We start from the raw sequence: 15,381 nt of genomic DNA on the forward strand, positions 1-15,381 counted from the left end.
CATGTGTGTATGTAAATGTTGAGTTAGGGGGGCGTGGCCAGCAGCAGCTTATTTGGATTTAAAGTGAGAAGAAGCCACAAAACAGCTTAAAATGTAAAAGATCTGACCAGATTAAAATCTCATTATTTGAGAATTGTTTTGAAAAAAAAAAATAAATAAATAAATAAATAAACATGTTTTAAACATGTTTTTTATTGCCCTTAAACTTATTCTAACCTGTTCCAGGAAGCTTGATGGGTCTCCTTTAAAGATAAATAGTTTAGTTTGAGCTGGGTTAGCGCCTTGTGGTGGCAGGCGGCGTGTCATTCACCAGATGATTAACGTTGGCCTGTGGTTCTGAAAAACGGTCAGCGTCTGCTTCAGAGATCATTTCAGTTAATGTCAGCAGGGCTGAAGGTGCGTTTGTTCGTGTGCTAAGAGTTTCTAATCACAGGAGCTGGATGAGGGGAGGGCATGGCACCTTCTGGGGAGCTTTTCCTTTTACTCCTCTGGAGCCACCAAGCCGTCTGGACTGATTGTTTTCTGACTTCCTCAGCAGTGTTATGTGCAGCATCTAGTTTAATAATGGACCAGTGCGACTGAAGGTTTTTCTGTGAACTGATCAAATGTAATAAATCTTGCTTTACTGTGTTGAATTACCTGGAAAAAGCCAACTTGTTGTTGAATACAGCTTGTTTTTTAGGTGAGTTGTTTAACTGTTGCAACGCTGTGAAACAGTCGGAAAAATTTAACATTTTTCATAGCAGATATTAAAACCCAACTTTAAATGTGATCTTATTTCACCTAAATTAGCATTAATTACTTGCTTTGTCTCAGTAGATAAGAGTAACCTACACTATATGCATAAAATCAAGCATGTGTAACCCCACTGTATTTATTCTAACAAGAGAAAATCAGCAGCTGTTAACATCAGTCCAACAGCCACTGGAGAAAATACAATAAATAACCCTAAACAAACTACACAGCAGCAATGAACAGTTGCTAGCAGTTAACGGTTGTAAATTTAAACGGCTAAAATGCACATTAATTATGACGAAAGTTAAAAACTTAAACAAGACATGGCAAAATTACACATGAATCCCAATAAAATTAGTCTAAAAATGATGTTAAAATGCATCACTTGTGAAGAAAACAGAGATTATTCTAAAACACTTTCTACTGTTACAGAAAAAGGGGGAGGAGCCGACAATTACTGGTTACTATGGCAACCACCAACAGAACTTGTATAGCTATTCTGTTACGTATACAACATAATTTTATTTTCAGAAGAAAATAAACATTTTAAAGAAGCAGATTTGAATTTGAAGAATAAATAAACAGATTTTGACTAACTTCACGTCTATAATAATGTTAAAATAAAACCGTGTTGCATGTAAATGTCTGATTTCTTTAAGGTGATGTTCGTTTGTGATGTTTTCCAGGATCTGCTCCACCTGTCAGAATACGACCTGCTGGAGCTGGGCGTCCACAATCACCTCCACCGCCTACACCTGCTGACTTCCCTGCACCTCCTGCACGAGCGAGAGAGGAGGAGAGGTACCTTCATCGGCCACTAGGGCTGGGCAGCGATTCGGATTTACCAAAATCAATCCGATTTTAGCGATTCTTGATTCACACAGTACAGATTTTACTTGAATATGGAAGACATTCCCAGAAGAACTAATATTGCAAATCGTAGAAACTAACTTCACTAGTAAAGATGAATATTTAAATCAAGAATTGAACCCAGTGCACTTACATTACACCAGAACAAAATGGCAAAGCTCATCTATAAAAATGTGTGGTGGTAAACATTTTATCAGGACACAGAAGGTTCATTTACACACTTTAGAAAGGTTAGAGAAAAACTTTGGCCTTTTTAACACTCAATTTAAATGTTTTATGAATCGATATCGGGGCATTAAACTGAAAATCAGTTCAGCATTAATTGATTCATCCGTATAGATGATCCATTCGTTTCTCCTCCAACCAGTTTGGAGTTCCAGCCTGCCAAAGAGCAGAGGATGATAGATTACTGTCAAGTGACGACGTGCTGATGCCTCAGGGTTCTGCTGATGGGAGAGCGATGTTCGGTTGAGGACAGCACTGTCACACACACACACACACACACACACACACCTATAAAACCCTGCAGGCCTCAGCACCGTTCTGTCTTCCAGCCCACAGCTTCAGGTGACAAACAGCTTTGTTTGCTCAGTTTCCCGTGAATTACACTGTAAATTCTCTGCGTCGTCATGGCGACTGAGTAATGCGTGGCGTTGCTCTACACAAAGTTATTGCGGCTGATCTTTCCGGTCAACACAGCTGTGAGGAAAACAAGATTAAAGGCCGACAATGGAGATCCAAATGAGCAATCCACAATCAAAACAATGGGTCGCCTCAAACGCCGCGCCATACTTTTTGGCTCTGCTGAACGTTTTTCAGACGATATATCTTTCCAGAGCCGCTGTAGGAAGCAAAGGCTATAAAAAGTCTCGTATCTCATTGTGAAGCCAGTAATTTGCGAGCTTTGCTGGACTGCAGCTTCTTATAAAAACAAAAATAAGCACCAAGTTGGAGTAAATCTAAATTCTTCACACTTACAATTTGTTCTAGTTTGATCTATTTAAATTTATGGTTATTGCTTTCCTGTTTTAGTCACTGTATTTGAGATTTGAATGCCTGTAGAAAGAAGAGGGAATGCGCTTTGAGCAGGATGGGAGGTCCTTCAGCTGCAAAACCAAAAAATAGTTCAGAATCCCTTTCATCCAATTCTAGCAACCTTATCAAGAAGGAAACTTTTTAATGTCACCCTAAAGGAGAAATCCTGCCAGCCTCCCAAACCCAAAGCTCAGATTTAGATCTCATTAATCCTTACAAACTTAATTTTTAACATATGTAACCAGAACTTTGCCTAAATATCATGATTTTTAAGGATTAAAAGCAGTTGCATTGCAGGAAGATAATTTCTGTGTGAATGTGTGCCAGGTACTTTCCTCGTTGGCAGAGATTAAAATGCAGCCGTCCAATTAGAGATGCTTCAGCTGCAGCAATTACAGGGTAAAAATGGCCGCAGCCTCTCACACACGCTCACACTTCACACATATCTGAGGCATCTTGGCTGCGAGTCTGTTTACTTTGAGCTGTTGCTATGAAGGTGAATCCAGTGCCTGCATTTTTATCATGTTTAAAGGATTAACTAAGGGATGGATGAGGATTAGAGCCACTGAACGAAAAAAGAATTCTGACTTCTTCTCAGATTTTGTATTTAATCTGAGTTTTAATCTGAGGTTTTTTCAGAATTCTGATTTTTTTTTTTTTTTTCAGAATTAATTTTTGTTTCGTCTAAATTCTGATGTTTTCACAAAATTCAGATTTTTCAGAATTCTCAGTTTAATCTCAGGATTCTGACTTTTCTCAGATTTTGATTTAAATATCAAATTCTGACTTTAATCTCAGAATCCTGATTTTCTTTTTCAGAATTCAAACTTTTGAACTCAGAAGATTAAAGTCAAATCAGAGAAAAAAGTCAGCATGTTTCCTCCTTCTCTTCCATAGCTAAGAGTATTAATGTCATTTTAAAGTAAGAATGAGGAAAGTTCTCAAATTACCACTTGTATTAGTTTTGATATTTGAAATCTAGTTTGTGCTTCGTCTTAGTTTTATCCCACAACTTTTACATATTGACAGGATGAGATGGGAAACTGTCACCATGACCCAGAGTTAATATCAACATTGTTCTGTTTCTGTCTCGCAGTCATCACTCAGCTGGAGTCTCTCATATCAGAATATCTTTCTCCTTTAACGAGACTCATTTAAAATAAGAACATCCTAAATAAGAAACAAAATGTCCTCCAAATTATCCAAATTCTCTTTAGTTTCGTTCCGTTTCAGCTGATAAGACTTGGTATCTAGATTTTATTTCAGGATTTCTGATCTGTGTTCAGTTCTGTTTTGATGCGACCAGAACATGATGCATCATGAACAATCAGCCACGCCTTTCTGTAAAGTAAAAATAACCGCAATCATTGAGTGAGATCTGTTATCGACTTCCTGCTTAACTCAAAACATCTAAAAAAACGCAAAGTACCAAACGCTCAGCGTTCGTTTTTATAAACATCCACGTATCTCATGGTTGCCTCTCAATAAATGCTATTTGGAGAATAAAACACAGTGTTGACATGTGGAATCTGGCATGTTAAGCATATTTTAAACAACACAATGTAATTAATATTACAGCAGAACTAATCCTGTGGGTTAGAGCTGCAACTTAACACTTTCCTGACGATTCATCAGATTCAAAAATCGTCTCATTCAGCAGATTTTACATTTTACCACAAAAACACATCATTCCTTTAGTGTAATGTATGTTGACAATGATACCAAACATTTATAGTTTATAATTTATTTCTAAGACTCAATCCAACTCCCATTTTGCTTCTACAGAGCAGTTTCACACACAGCTACGTTGATGCTAAAGCAAAACAAGTGTTTCAAAACATCAGATTGAATTCAGAACTTTTGAACACAGTAACTTTTGTTGCTAAGGATTTTGACTTTTTGAAGCTTACACTCACATGGACGCCTGTCGCTGCGTCTCCATTACATAGGTGGACAAAGTTTTGTCCATATTTTGCTAATGTTGAAAAAACACTATTTCACAATTGCGGCGTTTCCACGTTAGCATTTTATTCAAACGTTGGAGTGGCTCCGGGTGTGGCGTTTTCGGTAAACTGAAGTCGGCCATTTTACAGTACAGCTGTGGATTCAACCCCTTATAAGGACAGTTTTTATGAACTCTGCTGTCAAATAAAATCACAAACAAACCATCTTCCTCCTACCACTTCCTGTCGTCTTCTTTGGCGTTTCCCCCGTAGTAACAACCGGCTGTTGATCATGTGACTCAGAAGATAGTGGAAGAAGTGTTTCTGTTGCAGTTTGGTTAAATAAATCTGAGTTGATACTTGGGGGAAAAAAAACTTTTATCACAAAATGTGAATTTTTTTTCAAAATTTGCGCGTTTTCTTTAAGTGAATTTATTTTTATTTTAATTTGCGTAATTTTGTGGCTAACGGAAATGCAGTTAGTGATATCTAGGTTAGGATAACCCAACTTTTTCTATGTCAAAAGAAATGATAATTCTACAAATTATAGAAGATTTTCCTTCTCACTGTTTACTGCTGCTTTTTAGGATTAACAGAACCAAGTTAAAATGGAGAACCTATGAAGATTGCTGCTTAGCTCCTTTGCATGTCCTGCTGCATGGTGGTGCAGTCGTTTGCTCTGTTGCCTTGCAGCGGGACGGTCCAGCGGTTAAACCTCTCAGGGGTTTTCTCCATGAATATTGCCCCATTCCCTCCCTCGGCCTTACAAGGACAAACAGTTATAGACGAATTCGAATGATTTCACCTGAAAGCATTCGCTCTCCCTTCTCCTTGCATTAAGGAATTTAAACCTGCGTAAAGACGTTTTCCGATTAATCTCCACGATGCAGGCAGAAGCAGGTTTCTGGGAGGAAAAGATGAGGAATTTACAGAAATGAGAAGAGCCTCATTAAATTTGTTTTTTCAGGTGAGAACAAGCTCGCACAAGCACGGGAAATGGCTTTTATACCTTCGGTGTAAGACGTTGTACATGCATACCGTATGTACATGTTGGTACTTATGTACAAAGTCTCTTAAAATAAGTTTGAAGCAATTAGGTGACTAATAAGAAACTCTGGTGTGCAACTTTTTCCTCTTGGCTTCAGGCTGCATGTTGCATCGTTTAGATATGCCTTCCTTGTTAAGAAGTTGCGTGGAGTTAATTATTATTATTGGGGAAATTACTGTTGACGCTTTTCCTCATAATTAACTTTCACAATTTTCCAACAACGTTTTGGAGCAGCTGGTGTTTACTTCTGTTTCTGGTCGGAGACGTGCACATGGGCACACAAGCATGCATCTGTATACAAATCTATTGGAAAGAAGGGCAGCGGAGGAGGAGAGGGAGGAAGGAGACGAAGAGTCCAAGGAATGAGGGGGAGCGAAAAGAGAGACGGACGGTTAGTGGGTGATATCAGGATGAGAATGTTCTGTGGAGACTTTGTATCGTTCATTTGAGGTGCCAGAGCTAAAACATGTTGACAACCTGAAAACAAACTGCTGTACTCTACGTAACGCAGCTCTGAGGGGGTAAAGTTAGTTATTTTATAGTTTGATGGAAAACTGAAGGGAATAAACTGGTGTCCAACCCGTGTTCCGGTTGGAGCATCTGCTTTCACTACTGGTGCCAAAGCAAGAATTTCTGTTAACAGGAAATGTGCTAATCATAATATTTAGTCATGCTAACGCTAAAAGCGCTATGCCAACATGGCAGAAGCTAATGCTAACGTGCTCAATACAGCCACGTTGACCCCCACCATGTGTCAATGACACGTGTTGCAACATGAGCTGTTGCTCTCAGCAGGCTGTAGTTTTACAGCAATGCATTCTGGGTACACAGTAAATGTCATGCAACCCTCAAGGACCAATTTAATTTCTACATCATAATTTGCATGTTCGATAACGCCTTTGGATATTCATGTTTATATTTTGCTCTCTGCTTTCCTGTTTCTGTATGTCTCCTGCTTTAAATAACATTTTTGGGAAAAAATAGGATGAAACATGAAGAGAGGAAACAGAACTCTCCTCACCGACTTCAAAATAAGAGCATGAACATAAAAATCTTAACTTCCTGAAGAATTCCTAACAATCAACAACCGAAACTTCAACACAGATGTTGAACACAGATGTTTACAAAATAGCCAAGGAAATTAGAGCTTTAGTATTTAGCGGAAAAAATTAAGGGGAAGCTAAGTTTGCTAAACGTTTTCAAAGTTAGCAAAAGTGCTAAACACAAAGCTAGCTCCGCTATTAGCACTTTAGCAGAAGAGAGCCAAGCACTGCAGAGATCCAAAGGTAGAAAAATGACTGAAACTCCGTGGTTTGTGTTAGTTAAAGCTTTCATTTAAAATGTAGCAAATGTTATTGAATTGTGAGCTTTGAGCTAAACATTAAAATAGCAGATGAAAGTGGTGGCACAACATAAAAAAACTGGTTTCTGTTTCAACTGAATGTATTTAAACACATTTCTAATGACTCTTTACTTCCCATCTATTTACTCATCTTGTTCTTTTGAGAACAAAGTTTTAAACATAACGACCCGTGCCAGGATTATATTCCTCCTCTTCGCTATCTAAACTGCCCCCTCCTCTGGGTCGGTTTGAGCATTTTGGGAAATCTCAGGTGATTCAGGAGAAGATTATAGATTTGACTCTGACTCAGTGCGCAGCTTCTTGGAAACACCCTCACAGACAAAAGATGACAGGCGCCGTGAAACGGAGCACAGGTTGACTCAGAGAGAGGAAAACGGGAAATTAGATTTTTACTTAGAAACCTGTAGATTACAACTTCCCTAAAAACGACCAAAACGTCTCAGAAACCACCAGAACATGGACCTACAAACAATAAATTCTCATACAATATTTATAAAAATCTTAATTTTGGGATCTTGTAGTCGGTCTGAGAAGAAGCTCAACACGCTAACCTTTATTTTAAGTTACATAACCGAATCGTTTCTTGTTCACAAGATGAAATAAAATTATTTTTAGATATCTAAAATTATTTTTAGATACTTCCCATCTAAAACTAAAAAACTATTTTTTTAGTTTTGGTAATTTATTTGTTGCACATCTTAAATTCTTTAAATTCCAAAGAATTTAAATTATTTTTGAAATAATTTAAATGGGTTTAATTCAAGCAAGTCTATTCACACCTCTTTTTTCTTTCTTTTTATTTTTACATTTCATCAATAATTATTGTTCTCAATAATTAATAGAAATACTTCACTGGCATTAAAGTAATCACATTTCTGATATTTCAATTATATATATTTGAGTTTGGTAACGAATTTAATCATGACTCTTCAAAACTTTAAGATTACCTCCAGTAATTTTTGGGTTTTGAAATTAATTTTTTTGAAAATCTGGATTTTTTTCCACCGATTTTCTCCTTGGGTTCCCATAGCTCAGAGTGATGTCACTGAGGGCGGCGGCCATCTTGTTTGACAAAATTATCTTAAAGCTTTTTATTTATTTGAACTTTGAGTTCAGGTCAACTCTATGATGAAATATAGCCAGGCTAAGATTTGTTTTGTTTTAATTATGAGAATAAATGCATAAAATTACAGGAATATAGCTGCAATATCTCTCTCCAAAACAAAAAACAAGAAACTTGAAATGTAAAAAAAGTCGTACTTTGGTGTAAGTTATAGAAATAAGGCAAAACTCAGTCCAGAAGTTTTTCTCTTATTAAAATAACTTTTTGTCTTAATTTTAAAACATTCATCCTGCTAATATTACGAGACTTTATTTTCATAATTAAACAGAATGTCTCAAAGTGTGGCTTGATGCCCTGTTGTGCATCTCACAGAATGAATAATTGAAATAAAAGCCACTTTTTAAAAGTATTTTCTGTTTTTAATTTATTTTTTTAGCAAAAAATGACGAAAAATAAAGCTATTAAAATCTAATTTGATATGGAAAATATCTGAGATTTTAATTTTACTATCGGAAGAAACATGTCGGTCAATTTAAAAGATTTGCTTTGTAAATTTCCCACAACTACAAATTTTACCAGACGACAAATTGTCCCTGAAGTTATCGCGATAAACGATAATATTGTTGTTTTGAGACCATTTTCAAGTGATATAATGGTAACAATGGGACAATAATGAAGTAACTCATTCTCAAAGATCTTTAATTTCTAATGAACATTTAACACTGCAACTGGAAGACATTTAAATTTTCAAAAGAAATAAAACAAAATTAATTATGAAGTCTCTGTAAACAAAACTATCCTTAAAAAAGCAGCTAGTTGAGACCAAAACACCAAAATGAAATTGATTTTAGAGAAAAACGATAAATCATCCAAAAGGAAATGATTGATTTTAATGATAAATTAAAATATTCTTTTAATTCATCATGAGATTAATTGATTTATTCACCCAGGAGTATCTATCAGTTTTCTACTGCTTTTACATTGTTTGAACAGCGGGTGGCGCCACAAAGCACAAGTCCAAAAATAAAATAAAATAATTTAATCAATTCCCAAACATTTACTCTTCTGATGACGAGATCCTGAAGTTGCTCCAATAAAAATGTTTTAGGAACAAAACGATAATCTTGCAGGGCCGATCCAAAAGTTTGTGTCTGAGTGTCGTAAGTGGGTCATGGGATCATCTTTAGCTCCTGTTGCAGCAGGATGGGGTTGTTGCATTGTCTGCAGGAAAACACACACACACACACGTGTCTGTATGTTATCGACTGCAGACAATACAAAGGAACCAGAGGACAAAGACAGGAGAGAGCGTTATCCTGAAGGCTGCCAGCCTCACGTTGAAACCAAACAATCTGAGTTAAACTCCAACGTTAGGAAGAATCCAGCAGGACTTAAACCTGCAACACGCAGCTGATTTAAGCCTAAGCCAACATTGAGTCAAGCGGGTCAGCCTCATTAATCTTCAGTTTCTAAAGTTCCTCAGACATGTCGCAACCTCACTGGGATTAACTTGTTTTGTTCCTTCACTGCAAAAACACTAAATCTAACCAAGTGATTCTGGTTTAGTTTCTAATGCGAATGTCTTAGAAATAAGACAAACACTAACTGACAAGGAACGCATAACATAAGGAATCTTGCTTTTTTAATGATGCATAAAAGACGTATAGTGACGCTGTCATCAGTATAAAAATAAGACTGTGTTTGCGGTGCATCCAGGACTTGTGCAGGTCTAGAATTGGGAAAGGCTAAAATCTGTGCAGATCACACACATCCTGGACACAAACTGTTTAGACTTCTACCGTCAGGGAGAAAGTCAAAACAAGAATAACCCAAAACCTGCCTTTATGTTATTAACCAGAGTTGGAAGCAACATTTACCTGAGTAACTTTTAACCTTTTTGAAAACTTGACTTTTAGCAGTATTTTTAACTACACTGTTCTTTTCACTTTTACTGTAGTTGTTTTATTTCTGCTCTTACTTGAGGAAAATTTTTGGATTAAAACGCGTTTTAATAAAAATCCACCAGACAGGCACACACCTGCAGCTTCTGTTTAAGTTTCATCAGTTTTTTATTGACAGAAACTGATTTGGAAACATTTTCCTTTCTGGATTTTGTTACTTTTTTGGTACCTATATACATTTTTGTCATTTTGGTTCTAAAAATCCCAAAATGTCCCCATAACTTTATATTTTGTTCTGTCTGATTATGTAATTTTAAATATTAAATGATTGATAATTTGATCAGTTATCAGTACTTGTGTAGACTTTTTACCAAATACTTTTTACTCTTTCTTTAATCATTTTTTGCGACTTATATGTGAAGTAATGCTCCTCTTACTGGAGTACAAGTACTTTTTCTTTCTAAAAGTTGATATACAGCAGAAGTTCAACATATCCATAAATTAGAAGAAACACTCTGAGTCTCTTGTAGATTTCCTTTTCCATCACCAGACCATTTGGCGTTTGACGCGGAAAACAAAAGAAATATGAGGCTGTGCAGGAAACGCACCGGAGAGGAGGTGAGCTGGATGTGAGAGGAGGAGTCCGGCTTGATGAGACAAAAGGAAAACTCCTCCCAAACGCAGAGGAGCAGGAGGAGGAGCTGGACGCTCGCAAATCGCTCCCAGGAGAGACGAGAAAGAGGAGGAGGATGAGGAGGAGGGCCGGGCTTCTGATTGTGCGCCGCTGCTTGTTGTTGCCTGCCTGAAGCGGCGCGAGTGTGCAGGACGTTCAGCCGGTCAGCCACTCCGTTTAGGAAAGCATGAGAAGGAAAAAGCTTGGAGGAAGTGTGAAGGACTGAGAGTTGAAACAGAGCAACAACCCGGCAGAGATTCTTACAGGTGAGGGTGAGACTGGGAACACAGGAATGACTGGACGTTGGCGCTGACGGCACCTGAGGCCGCAAACGATTTACCAGGTTTATCTGAATGAGGTTTGGATCTTCTAAACTTGTGATTTCATTGCTCCTGACCGATTAGTTTGAATCTTTAAGCGAGTTATATTTGCTTTGACAGTTTGTGGGCAGTAATTTATCGTCCCCAGGCGCTGGGTGTTGCTGTGGTCGTTGAGATTGTTGAAACCCCAGCAGGGCATAATTATGAGAAAGATAACAGATGCAATCAGCAGCCCGGCTCCTGAAAATGTCTGTTTAAATCTCACACAAGACGCTGATTTCTGGTTCATTTCTTCTCCCAAGTTACTGTTTTTTTGTATCAGATGAACTTTTGCTCAAACCCAACAGATGGGATTTACTTTGACTGGACCGACTCGACCTCTGACCTTCCAGGCTGTTTTAAACGACGAGCCACAGGTCAGATGATGACATGCAGACGTTTTGTTGGAGCGAACAGAGCAGCAGTTTCTTTCAGACATTAGTCAGAGTCGTGTCTTAAGCTACAAAGCAAGATTTAGCGTTTAAATCAGGGGTGTTCAAAGTGTGGCGCGGGGGCTATTTATGGCCCTGGGACTGGATTTGTGTGGCCCCCAACTGCCACTCAGAAATGATACAAATTTGACCCGTAGATGCATAAGGAGACTTTTAAAATATAACAAGGGTATATTGTAAAGTAAATCAGCTTTGATTTAATCTATTAAACGTAAATACAGCAAACTTTTTCAAAGAAAGTAAATTGTTCAGTTGACCCCAAAAGAAACTGAAAACTAGAAGATACAGCAAACGTTCAAAATCTACAACGGTGAATCAGGGCAATTATGGATGAAAAAAGAAAAAGTTTCCACCAAAACTTTGAGAGTAATCAAATTTTCTACCAGGAAAGTTGAAAATTTCTGAGTTTCAAGTGTGAAAAATGTTTGACTTTTGAAACTCATGAACATTTTGAAAGTCAAAAATGTTGAAAAATTTTTCTAGAAAATTTCTGGGATTAAACTCAAAATTTCACATTCTTTGCTAGCAAATTTTAAACTTTTCAAACTCAGAAATTTTTATGATTTTTTCCCCTAGTTTTTCGGTGGAAACGTACTTATACTTTTCCTTTCTTTAAAACGCTCTATAACGAACCCTAGTGTCATAAAAACATCTTTAAAGTATTTTACTGACAAAGTATTCATGAAAAAAAAAATAATCGGGTTATTTTGCTCGCTTTAAGGTTTTCCTTTTTGGCTCGTTTAAAAAAGTTGATGAAAATGTCTTGATGTCTGTGTACTTGGCGTCGTATTAAGAGAGGCAAAACTTGTACTCGAGTAAAAAGTATTTGGTAAAAAGTCTCAAGTACTGAGTAACTGATCAAATTATCAATGATTTCAAATTTAAAAATTACATCATCAGACGTACCAAAATATAAAGTTTAGATGAAATTGTAAAATTGCTCTTAAGGACCAAAATGACAATAAGTAACAAAAAAAAAAACAAAATCAGACAAAAGAAAATGTTTCAAAATCATTTTTTTCAATAAAACATAGTAAAAATACTCCTAAAGTTTTTTTGGTTTTTTTTTCAAAATAGTTACTCAAGTCACTGTAACTGCTTCTACCCAACTCTGCATATTAAGTAGATCGTATTCCTGCAGATTAACGCCGTCTGACCTCGAGGTTCAGATGCTGTGAAGCGTAAAAAGTTTAATTTGCTGACGTCGTTCTGCAGCTTCATATTGATCCTTCCACAAAACGCCAAATGTAAACTTATGGATGGAAGCAAATATTATACACACATATGAGAAGTTCTTAACTTTGTTGGGTATTTTACCTCCTTTCCATGTCTCCCCTTTGCAGTTTAGTTTTTTTGTACCTGACTTTTGCACTTCTGTTTATCCAGTGACGTTTCAAGCTTCAATTGGCGCCAACCGCCGGGTCGCTTCATACTCGCTTCGACAAGCAACTATTAAAGGAATTCAGCCCAAAATCTACTGAGAGGAAATTTGGTCGCATGTCTCCAATAAATAATCTTTGCCAGCAGGAAGTTTATTCGTTATTTTTGGTTTATTTGCTGGTCCAAACTGAGATCAGAACCAAAATAAATAGGAACAGAGTGCATTTCTCCTATAATTCACCTCAAAAATTCATAAAAATATTGAACTACAATAAAAAAATAAACTTTTGGTCCCCAATCAGTCACTGGACTATCAGGTGTGAAAACAGTCCGAGTCAGATACGAGTCGGTGAAACAGGCTGATGGTTGATGGCAGAAACTGTTCATGAAATTGAGCTCAATGTGTTTCCAGTTGCTCAAAGTGAGATCATCAGTAGCTGTGTTTCCACTGACCATGTATGTTGCACTTTGACATTTTGAAAATAAATTTGCTTTATGGAAACACACATATTGTGACAAAAACTCGTTTTTTGACTAAATGTTTTGGTGTTAGAATGAATTGTTTTTTTTTAGTCGAATTGAAATTGGCTTATGTCACAAAACGGCAACAGAAACACCTTTTTTTTTTGCATCAAATGAGTCACATGATCACCAACAGGATGTTACTACTGGTGGAAACCACGAAGTAGATGACAACAGGAAGTAGTTGTGTTCAATGACATTGTGAACAAACTTATTCAGGTCTGATTTTAATCACATTTCTTATCTAATGGAAACACCACAGTTGTGTTTTTTTGACATTAGCAGAATGTCTGTATGTTGACGTCACGTTTCCCCCCCTGTGTGTGCAGACATGCAGAGTGAGTTCACACGCTGAGGGAAGTTAGGTGTTAATGTGTGAGAAAGTGAGAGAGATGGACAAGCCAACAAAGATTGTAGAAGCTTTAAATGGCAGCTACTGCTGTGGGATTTAATACAGACCTCATTAACATGTTACACACACACACACACACACACACACACACACATGCATGTGTGCTGGTGGGCCCACGCACAGAAGAGCGCAGTAGGACACCTCTCTCTCCAGCTCCAACAAAGACTGACTCTACACAGCAGCCATGTGACAGTCATTCCCATTGTTCACTTCTGGCCAGGGGTGGTTTTCCTAATGTGTGTGTGTGTGTGTGTGTGTGTGTGTGTGTGTGTGTGTTAAAGTCTCTTCTGCAGTAGGAAAACTCCTTGAGCCAGCCAGAGGAAGTTGCTCGTTCCCAAACATGTTTGCGTTCGTCCTCTCCATTGTTTGATGACGGAGCAGCGCTGCAGCCGTTCTTTCATCTGAACTGCTGCGAATCTGGAGAAAATACAAAATCTGTTCATGATCTTTTTTTATAACTGAAGTTGGATAGTTACTAGTTACATTTACTTGAGTAACTTTTTTGAAAAAAAATTTACTTTTAGTAGTATTTTTGCTAAACCGTACACAGATAATTTTATTATAAAGTATTTCTTCTCTTACTTGAGTAAAATTTCTGGATTTTCTTCCCACTGAATGAAAATCAAACATGTTTTAACCAAAAATTCACCAGACAGAGACACTCACCTGCAGTTTCTGTTAAAGTTTCATCAGTTTTTTATTGAAAGAAACTGATTTGGAAACATTTGATTGTTGCCAGATTTTGCTATGTTTTCATTGCTAACATGAATTATTGGCATTTTGGTTCTTAAAATACCAAAATTTAAACTTTATGCTTCAATGTTGCAGCAGTTTTACTCTTACTTATGTACAATTGTTGGGTTCTCTGCCTTCAGTAAAAGTAGCTACTTCAACATATCTTTAGTAAAAATAAAAAGTCCCAAGAAATCACTCGAGAGTAAAAACATATTTGGTGAAAAGTCTAATAAAGTACTGAGTAACTGATCAAATTACCAATCATTTAATGTATTGCATCATCAGATGGACCAAAATATGAAGTTAAGTGGAAGGTTTGGTATTTTATTTACCAAAATGACAATAATTGATATAAGTAACAAAAAACTTCAGAAACTTTAACAGAAACTGTGTCTCTGTTTCTGGTGGATTTCTGGTTAAAACATGTTTGTTTTTCATTCAGTGGGTAGAAAATCCAGAAATTTTACTCAAGTCAGAGCAGAAATACTTCATAAAATTACTCAAGTACAGTGTAGTAGACATACTCCTCCAGTAAATTTTTCCTCTACAAAGTTACTGAAGTAAATGTAACTAGTTGCTGTGCAGCTCTGAAACACAGTTGGCTGGTGTGAAGAAGCAAACTGTTCATAGCCGCCACTTTGTGGATTAAGGAAAGTGCATCTTGAGCTCTGATTGGTGTTTTGTTGTCAGCTGCAGACTCAGGCCGGGCGCCGACAACCAAGCAGCTGGACTGAAATCAGTTGGATGTGGAAGAAAAGTTTTGTTTTGAGAGATGAAATTGGGAGAAGATAAGAACTTTTTATTGTCACTAATCTTCTGTAATGGGTCGCCTCTCGTTTCTGTGTTTATGCTGCCATTTCCTCTTCCTGTTAATCTCCCCAGCCATGACT

At 37.1% G+C, this 15,381-nt stretch overlaps 1 protein-coding gene across 1 annotated transcript in view; it reads left to right on the top strand.

Moving 5' to 3' along the window:
* Positions 1-15,381, top strand: part of LOC103131720 (uncharacterized) — a 44,760-nt gene that overhangs the window by 13,084 nt on the left and 16,295 nt on the right. Inside the window, exon 3 of the mRNA XM_007543419.2 lies at positions 1,422-1,536. Within this exon, the coding sequence (XP_007543481.2) occupies positions 1,422-1,536 (115 nt within the window). The remainder of the gene's footprint in view (positions 1-1,421; positions 1,537-15,381) is intronic.

This window comes from Poecilia formosa, unplaced genomic scaffold, assembly GCF_000485575.1.
Source record: "Poecilia formosa unplaced genomic scaffold, Poecilia_formosa-5.1.2 Scaffold820, whole genome shotgun sequence".
In the NCBI taxonomy this organism is placed as follows: domain Eukaryota; kingdom Metazoa; phylum Chordata; class Actinopteri; order Cyprinodontiformes; family Poeciliidae; genus Poecilia; species Poecilia formosa.